The sequence below is a fragment of the Apaloderma vittatum genome, unplaced genomic scaffold (genome assembly GCF_000703405.1).
Source record: "Apaloderma vittatum isolate BGI_N311 unplaced genomic scaffold, ASM70340v1 scaffold35177, whole genome shotgun sequence".
NCBI lineage: Eukaryota > Metazoa > Chordata > Aves > Trogoniformes > Trogonidae > Apaloderma > Apaloderma vittatum.
The window spans coordinates 20,453-30,572 of NW_009726182.1; the positions used below are offsets into that span (position 1 = coordinate 20,453).

Below are 10,120 nucleotides of genomic sequence, written 5' to 3' on the forward strand. Positions count from 1 at the left end.
CTGTTCCTTAATGCTATTTAGCATGTTTTAAGAATGAAAAGTGAGATTTAGTATAACCAGAAACGCTGTGCAAGGGATTAATCAATAAAGTAACATATAAATAACATAATGTGAAGGAGCACCTCAGTTGGTCTTACTGCAGAAGTATTTGCCATGACAACTAAAGATAGTAGATGCCTATCACCACATTCAACTTATATCCTGACTTCCTAAACTTTAAACACAACCAATTTTGCTCAGGTAGAAATTCTCTGAGCTACAGAATACCACATGTTCACTGAAAGTCTCCTGGGAGAAAGGAATTAAGTTTGATGGCTGCTACTATTTCCACAATAATGAAAAACAATAGAATTGATTTTTTTTGCAGACTACAGATTATATAGAAGCCGCTTTCTTGCAAAGCTTCAGTGTGTTTCATGTGTTAAATATCCATTAAAGGCATCTCTTAAGGCACCTAGCACAATGATACCTCAATGTTTCACAGATCTGGCAGTTAGCTTATTCTCAGCTCATTTCTGTCTTAACCGAGTGTAACAGCTGAGATTCCCTCCTCCTCCTCCTATTTGCTTAATCTCTTTATAACCTATTCCACAGAAAGACATTGCAGAAGAGAGATTTCATTTAGATGGTAAATGCAAAAATACCTATACAATCACACCGTTTGTTTCTCCATGTGAAGAACACATCCTTCAAGCAAAATGCTTCTGCTTTTAACCTCCATACCTGTAGGAGGGTCGTCTGGAAAGAATTTCTCTTCGTTTCTGCGAGTCTGTGACACTGTCTACTGATTCCTGTGAATCTTCACTTTCTGCTATAGTGGAGATCTGTAAATAAGAACAGCAACCAAATTTAACAAGACACTTCCAATGTCTTTATTTTAAGGAAATCTTGACATCCTGTGAAAAACACTGCAGTGGAAGTACTCTATAGTGCTTCTACCTTGGCAATGGACAGAAAGGGCAGGTTGTCTAGTAACAGATCCAGTGAAGAATGACCACAGTCAGTTATCTACATGTAAGAATGTCCTTTATAATTTAAATACTCTGATAATAAAATATAGACAGTAGTTCCATACACTTTTTGCTTTCCACGATTCCCTGTTTCCATTCATTTTAAGGAATCAAAGACTTTTTTAGTAAAATTTAAGTGAGAATACCTAAAACCAAATTAAGATAGCACAAATGTTTGGAAAAAGAAAGCAACGTATTTAAGTTGAGAAACATCAGTTTAAAAATAACTGGAAAGATATGATATAGAGGGATAGCATTTTTTTGGAGAAATTGTCAGGAAAATGCCATATATGAGGATGCTAAAAAATAATGCGGTGCTGCAATTCTGAAAATCTGTGCTAAAAAAACCCCCAAAGCACTATGAAGGAAAGCTAAAACGTTTGCATCAATCACCTTTCAATGATTTTAAACTCAAAGTGTACCAAAAATGGAAAATCATTTCCGATACATAAAAACAGAGACTGTTTTCCAAATGACTATAGTCACGTGACAAATACAGAAAAGCTAACGATAGTAAGCAGAGAAATGCCTGTGAGAGAAACAGCTCACAGCCTGACATTTTACTGTAGGGAAGATTCCTAAAGGCTGAAAAAGCTTGTCGGCACAGTTATCAGATCGAGGGCCTGCACAGGTCCAAGGCTTACTGTGGACTACTGGGGCTTTCAACATCCCAACATGCCAGCTTTGCATGAGCCAGGTGAATTCCAAGCATGGTTTTCATTGTCAGTCATGTATTTTCCAGCTCTGGGCTAATAACTTGTGCACTTATCTGAAAATGGCTCACCTCCGATAGATTAAAACTCTAAACTTTTGACTCCAATGGCTGAGGAGGGTAGAGACTGCCAGAAACTCAGCACTGAAGCTGACAAGGAGTAAACAAATATTATTATCAGAATGGCCTGGGTTTAAATTATGCATGCCTTATTATTTTTAAAAAATAATACCCAGCCCAACATCTGTGTCAAAGAGTCACGCTGCCTCCTTTTTAAAAAGTTTCTGAGCTCACTGTACTAGCATCAAACGAATGACGTAGTACAGTGCTTGTCCTGTGTGGCTGCTGTATGCCGAGCAACTTCTCCTCCTGCATTCAGTAACACTGAGCTTAAAGTGTTCGTTTTTTTTTTTTTAAAAAAGTTACTTTTAAAAAAGATTTCAGACTACTTGTCTCCAATGTCTTCAAGCTATCTCATCATACTGCATTATCTGTCTTGCTGTACAGAAGAAAATGCTACAGCTTTGCAAAGCAAACAACATTCAACAGGAAGATTTTTAAAACTATTTTTATGAGAGAGCTGATAGGTTTATTTTAAGGACTATTGGCATACAGACATCTGTTTTGTAAACCAATGCAAGTATTTTCTAAGGAGCAAAGACACTCATCCCAGAATATCAGCCTCATTAATGTTTAAAGATTGTATTATTGAAAAAAAATATCCCATTTGTTCCCTTCAGAACAGGATGAACTCTTAGTCAACGAGAATACAGTACAGAGAAAAAACAGAGTAATACTATAAGAAAAGCCACGAAGCTGTTAAACTTGCCAACCGAATTCTAGAGGGAAAATGAAACTCAGAAAGGTTTGAAAGTGAGAAGTGGTTAAGCCAGATCAGAAAAAAAGTCACAGAGAAGCAAATACTTTATAGATATTGCCTCTGATATGCTCTTAAAGTTTGTACGAGCAAAAACACAACCCAGGACATAAACACATTAGAAATCAGTGAAGTGGCAGGACTATTCAAAGGGCCCAATTCACACATTAGGAATTTCTTCAGTCAGTACCTGAACTGTCTGGACCTGTGGAGACTGAATAACTGATGGCTGGGCAGCCTGAATTACTCCATGCACTTGAACCGTCTGCCCATTGGGCAGCTGAACTAAGGTCACCGTGGGCGCAGAAGACGTTGCGTGAGCTGCTGGCATAGATACCTGCAAAGAAGAGACAGTGGCCATAAATTAGGTTATTGCAAAATCTTCTTATTTCGCTACTATGAACACTTTTTGGAGAAAGAATTATGTCTCTTCTAGAAACCAGTTAAATGACCCAAATGTTTCAGAGTAATATAAAACCCCTGAACTGCCTAAGCCCAACATCTGACCTACTTTACAAATTAATCTAAAGCAGAATTTCTGCAGGCTCAAAACATTGCCTGTAAAACCACTGACAAGAACGAAAAAAACACAACTGCCTCTGTTTTGAGGTAACCTAGTAAAAAGACATTACACCTTTCGCATACTTCAGTTAGATATTGCTGGGACTTGGGTGTACTCCTACAGACACTGCTGAGTCAAAGGCAGAAACATATGGGAGTGGAGATATTTTTGTTCTCGCTCAAGAAAATGCAAAGTGTTTGCCAGATGTAAGAAATTAAAATTTTCAGGGAGTCATACCTTTCAGACTTTCTAGAGACTAAATCATATCGAGCAGCTGACAAAGCCCATTTAAATGATGAAAACTGAGACCACGTGTTCAGACAGAAAAAAAGAGGGGTTTGCAGTGGAAACAAACGCTTTGTAGGCAGTCACTGTGATTCAGTGCAACTGGTCAATCCAACTTCATCTTAGCATTGTTTCTGAGGAAAAACCACTCCCGTTTCAAACCCTCAGCTCCTAACCACAGCTTTGTTTCTCCAGCACAGACCTGCAGGCACAGTGGCTATGCCAAAGGGGACAGGCTAACGACTTCAGCAAGGCCCGTCAGCGCTGCGCGCGCAGCCGCACACATCCCACACGCAGGCTGGGGCTCCGAGGACAGCGATGCCCACACAAAGCTGTTCACGGCACACGGGGAAGTCTCACCCTGGCAGGTCACAGGAACGTCGATGAGCGGTGGCAGGGCCACGACCAAGGCTGTTACACAGCCGGGCAGATGCTCCGGCGCGCGCTCAGTACTCAGCAACTGTGCGGTGACACGATGCACGTGCTGAGGGCTGGGTGACTCTTGAAAGGCAGGAGGGTGCCAGGGCAGCTGTACCAGCATGTGGGGCCCTCGCTCTGTGCCCGAGTCGCACTGTTGTAGCCCTCGGGGAAAGACTGCAGGCAAGTGTGAGCTGCTCTGGCAGACCTCAGCCAGGTGACAGACCACAGACTAGCCAGCTTTCTTCTAGACACCCTAGTTTGGAAATTTTAATAATTCTCCGGCGTTCAATGGAGTTTACAAGAAATTCAATCCATGTAGCTACAATGTGAAAAGGGGCTGTGCTGCTATCATACCTAATCTTGAATTGCTGCTATGTACTGGATGCAGAAGTAAATCCTGTGCGTGACCCTGTGAACATGTGGTTCTCAAAAAGCTGCAGTAGTTGATCTCTGAATTTCCATAAACAGCCGCCATTTACAAGGAAATCTTGCTTAACAATAGAATTCAAGAGAATTACATGTAGATCTCTCTCCTTCACAGTTGTCTCTCTCTAATCCACGAATTTGTGTTTGCCTTTACGTTCCTTTTTCGGGAAAACAGCTGCAGCATTACATGGTGGTACTGAGCTCACATCTGAGAGAAACTGGGGCTGAGATTATAACATGAGCACACGTTCCTCTGGCAATTCCTTTACCAAGCGACCTTTTTTAATAATGCTTGTCTGACTAAACAGTCCTTGGCAATGACAGCAAAGCTGATCAACTGGAGGCCACTCTGCGGTTGGATTAAGCCAACAACAGTGTAACTTCCGCAGATGTCTCTGACTCATACCTCGTGGAACTGGAACGAGTTTCCTTTTGACTCTGAAAACTACCCTAACCCACTGAAAATGTGGCAATTAAACTAAGCCTGCAAGAGAGGTGACCTTACAAGAGATAATGAAAGAATAAAAATTGACATAATTAGTTATTTAGATTTTCCTAAGCCTCTGAGGACACTCCCTAATGTGCCAAACACTGACAGTTCATATATTAAAAACATTGTAATAACATAACACTGAAGTGAAAGAGACAAGGAATTTTGTTCAGACTGTTACATCACTTCCTCAAGAAATATAAAGCCTGGGGAAAAGCTAAGAAGCTACAATACAGTATATGACAACAGAGGAAATTAGGAAAAACGTAACATATTTCTTTGTGGTTCACATGCATTTAACCATAGCTGTATAGCTTTTTCTTACTTGGAAAAAAATCTCATTCAAGTACCTGGGTAATTTTGCCTGGGTAAAGTGCATTCAACCCACTACATACTTCTGCTACCTGGAGGTTAGTATGTTAGCACACAAAAACATTCTTGCTTCTCTGGAGTAAATCTTAATGCATACCAAGTGAGAAGCAGTTTACTGGTTTTGCAAGAGAAATAAACTAATTCCACTCAGTTCATGCTGAAGTGTTATTCGCACCACCTACATGCTGTGCCTAAGTTAGACAGTGAGAAAACGGCCCAAAGAGGCAAGCTGGTGCAGGGCAGCTGGTGGCCTGTAAATTCACGCCGCAGCTTCACTCAACAAAATCCCCCTGTGCATTTTAACAGCTCCAATCCCTCCACTACCACTTGAAGGGAAGTGTACTCTTTCTCATTTACCAAAATGTGCAATAGAGACATGAATCGTTTTTATAAATGATAAGTGACTGAACACCTGTGCTACTTAAAAGACACTCAGTTCCCCAAATGATGAGACCAAAAAAACTTGTTTGCTCTTTGCAGACTGCAAGCAATTTTAAAATTAAATGGTTACAGAAGAGAGCCGAACAGAGAGAACCAAACAGATTCTGTCCTCATTTACACAACAGAGTTCCTTCTGCCAACCACCACTGTGTCAAAGAATTAAACCAGGTTCCAAAATTAGAGAGGTAGCTAGGACTGCATTTCTCGTCTCTACAAAATAATTTGGGGATAACAAATGGTCTACTATCGTCTCTCTAAACAGCCAACCATTCTGTGAAATTCTGGAGACACCAAGATAACACGAGCTGTCAAATACTACGTTGATTATTATCAGCTGCATTATTAATCTGTATTTTCAGTTTATTTTCTTCAGAATTAAACTGACTGCTATGGACAAGTTTCTAACAGAAAACATGACAGAAAAACAATCCAGTCAATATAAAAGAGAGAGCAAATTACATGTTTGAAAAAAATACCTTTCGGTGGTATGGCTGTGGTAAAGAATGCTAGAAATATTTTCATTCATTATTCTGTTAACATTACACAGTTTACACGCACACAGTTCTTCAGAACTAACACAGCCTAGTGTGATGGGAAGTTAAAAATCTCTACTGCTTTAAAAATGTGAAGACAAATATTAAAGGAACTATACATCGCACCTATTTCAAAACCGTACCGATGGAACCTTCTCTCAGGCCCATGAGCAGACATTATCCCTCTTAAAAAAATTATCCAGTAGGTAAAACTATTACACCATATGATTTTATACCTGGGCTAACGTTGCAATCTGTGGTTGTGCCTGTACTGTCATCTGTTGGGTTTCTGCCTCTGTAACGGCTGCATCTCCACTCTGCTGGTTCTCTGCTCCAGATTCCATGGTCATTTAGTTACCTACAATCACAATATTTGTCGTAAGTCTGGGTTGGTATGCAAGTCCATTATTCTTGGTGGATCTGGTAGCAATCACTGCAGCTGAATTCCCATTACTACATACTGTTTCCATTTGCTTATTAAAATGTTGCCAAAACTATTAGCATTCAGGCAAAATTCTTTTCATGCCAGGTGTCTGCCTCAGGTTGGTTTTAATCTGTGTGTAATGTTTCTGAAAAACAGGTCCAGCCTCCTCCAGTGATGAGACCAGAAAAAAATGTGTTCTAGTCATCTTAAAAAAATTGCTTGAGCAATTGCACCGGGATTATCTAGCACCTCCACAACTCGGAACCAGGACTGTCGTCCGTCTGAGGGGAAGGGTGCTCCCTCAGTGCCAAGGTGCCCTGCTACAGCCCTCCCTCTCCCCTCCAGCTGCAGATAACCAACAGCAATTGCTTCTGTGTTGGGCACTCAGTTTTCAGTCGTCTTCTATCTGAACTAAATAGGCAACATCTCCAAGCAAATTCTTTCCACAATCAGACTATGCATGGCCCTACGTCACAGCGACTTCGTCTTTTCTACTTGGTGGATGGAAAGCCAGTATATGTAACGATGGAAGCCATTTCTACTCAAAACTTACGGCAATTAAATACTTTTATATTTAGAGGTATACAGTAGTTTGCCAGGACCTAAGTTCTGTATCATATATAGCTCCTAATATACTTAGATTTCTAAGCAATAACTGAGCAAGTCTAGATCACCAGAAGACACAACTCTATAAAAAGAGGTTGCATAACTTCTAAAACCATGCATGTAGGCAGAGTGCAATGAATGTTAAATTCTGCACTGATCTGTGAAAATTACTTTTCAGTTCTTTAAATACCGACATATAAAAGAGGAACTTTGAAATACAAGGAAATGCTCCCAAGGGTGATACAGCAATACCAGTATATTATACAGACCTCCAAAGAGCAAATATTAAGAATGGATATTACCTCCAGAGCCACAACAGTAATCCTGTGTACCCCCCTGGGCTGCCTTATCTACTCAGGCCTCTGGCTACCCCAAGGCAGCAGCACACCTCCCTTCTGAGGGGGAGAAACACAACCCCCAGAGCCTGCCTGCTTTGGGAGAGGGCCTGGAGGCAGCGGATGCTCGGACCAGAAGAAAAGTGGGAAGAAGGAGAAACGCCCCCGTCCTCACTCGCCTTTCCAGGCCCTCTGAGGAAAAGACTGAGAAGTGTCGACACAGGTGGTAGTGCCATGGTCACATCCAAGAGATTTCATTTTAAGCACAAAGTCGAGGAAACTTCAATTTCAATGCAAACTATGCTTAAGTATTACAACGGGAAGAGAATACTCTTTGGGGATGTGTTGCCTACTCAGCCCTCAGTATAATGTGATATTTCTGTCTTACAGTAAATGATTGCTAATCAACAAAGATAAAACAGCATTTCAAAGCATTAGCTGCATCTCACATCAAAAGAAAGCAAGTCAATGCATGTAAATAAAAATCTTTATACTTAGTATTGAAAGTGACTGTTCAAATGAGCTTTAGTGTTTGTGCGTGTGTGTGTAACACTGAAATGTTTAAATGCCAAGTATTTAGTTCCAACATCAATTGAGAAACTCTTAGGAAATGAAAAGTAGGAAAAGAATTAAATCTGATTCTCCTTAAAAATTAACTATGAAAGAAAACTCAGAAACTTTTGGAAAAAGCAAATTAAGTTCTTCTCAACACCTGGAACTTTGTTCTGCCTCTCCCTCCTGCCACGATTTTCATCCCACAAAAACGAGGTAGTAGTCTAACAAATGCTCACAGGTAAACAATACTCTGTCTACATGTATATACTGGTAAACCAGCCATGGAAGAAATTAGTTGTAAACTCAGTGCATTTTAAGTAGTTATAATTTTTATAAGAATTTCAAGGATAGCCTGTCGACCTAAAATTCTTTCCTACAGTAATATCTTCTCCATGCCACATTTCATCTTCCAGAAAACACGAAAGAAAACCCATGCACTATTGCTATTCATGAGGTACATTACCAGATGGTTCTTAAAAACTTCATTAACGACAACAGTTGAAGAGTTTTCTACCCCAATTTTAACACAAGTTATATTTTAACAGTTTTAATCCTCCATGTTATACATCCACATTTTTTTGAGCATTCTGCATTTTGAAAAGTGCAAACTACAAACACAACTATGATAAGTTTCCCTTTGATTTTCATAGTTCTGAAGGAAGTATCTAGTTTTATCCGTTCTTTACAAGTATCAGCCAGTTTGTCCAAGGTAAGCAAATTAACAACTTTTTCCCAGTTTCTACACATGCATCATGGTGACTCCAGCCAAATGACTGCCTCATCAGAACCATTTCAGGAGCAAATCTTTTGCATTAGCAACATCTCCCAGCCAAGTATCTATAAAGAACTTTAAAAAACAATCTCCCAGCTACAAATTCAAGTATGTCACAAAATGCTTTCGTTTGGCGATTGAAGATGTGACTCCAGCGTGCTATACAAATGGGATTAGAAATAGATGAAATGTGCAAGTGAGGAGTCTCTTGAATCAGGTATTTAGCAATATTCACAAAGGTAGATGTTGCCAAATTCCCCCTGATAAATGCAAAGTTTTCCTAGGAAGAATTTCCAATCCTCTCACACACTATTCAGCAGAGGATCTTTGGTTTTACAAGCTTGGTTTCCACACTTGCATCATCTTGTGCATACGTAATCAACAAAAGCACTAAGTGTTTGACGTGCTCCCTCCTCTACAACACCAAAATTTTGGAAATCAAATTCTTAACGTGACTTGCAAACACCTAAAAGAAACCTCCTCATGACACACAGTAAGCAATGCCGGAAGCTGCCTGCAAGATTCACGTCGACACACGCAGTTTAAGCAGGTTGCCAACATGACTTGTAGTTTTTGGACAAGCTCTTAGTCTCATGTTACTCACAGGTTCTAAGTACTCTTGAATTTGGTTCAATCTACCTTGCACTCATATATCACAGTATTTGTATTCTAACATCCTCATTAGTATCTTTTACAACAACTTGTCAGAAAAAAGAAAGAATCAAATTTCTGAGCATCATGACATCGTATTCCAGATACACTGATTACTACACTGTTTCATGTTTGCTTTAAACAGTCAGATTGCCAAGACAGGCAAGACCAGACATCTACAACATAAACACAGGTTGTGTGTACGGGTAAGACCATGATGGCTGAAATTAAGGCTGTCAATCCCTATTAGTTCTTGTAATTTACAATGTAACAGATGAAACTATGTTTGGTTTGAAACGTTCTCACAGGTACAATCCTTACAGCTCCTTTCTAAGCTCTCATACCCCTAGTCTAGACAAGCTTTGCTGACCAGTACCCCAGTGCCTTTCTGTTCTTGGGGGTACTGAGGCCCACCCTGCCACCCCATCCTTTTGCTCCTCCTGCCCTCTTCACAGCGGCTCACCCTGCTCCCTGGCACCGAGTTCCCTGGCAGCCCCCACACCGGGACTTCTTGAAAAGTGGTGAGGACCTGAAAGCGTCCTGGGGGAGAAAAAGTGTCTGAGGCAGGGAAGCCATACAGGAGCAGAGGGAGCACACCATCTTCTCATGCCTCCCTGCTTCCAGGCTTCTCCACCTCAGGAGAGGACAC

The 10,120-nt window shown here is 40.5% G+C and overlaps 1 protein-coding gene across 2 annotated transcripts in view; it reads right to left on the reverse strand.

Moving 5' to 3' along the window:
* CREB1 (cAMP responsive element binding protein 1) overlaps positions 1–6,486 on the reverse strand; it is a 14,589-nt gene extending 8,103 nt beyond the window's left edge. The window contains exons 1-3 of one of the 2 annotated variants that reach the window (XM_009873197.1): positions 6,365–6,486; positions 2,790–2,936; positions 724–824 (exon numbers count right to left, since the gene is read on the reverse strand). In XM_009873197.1, the coding sequence (XP_009871499.1) occupies positions 724–824; positions 2,790–2,936; positions 6,365–6,478 (362 nt within the window). In that variant the 5' untranslated portion in view covers positions 6,479–6,486. The remainder of the gene's footprint in view (positions 1–723; positions 825–2,789; positions 2,937–6,364) is intronic. The other variant, XM_009873198.1, reaches the window with a different exon arrangement.
* Positions 6,487–10,120: the final 3,634 nt, after the last annotated feature.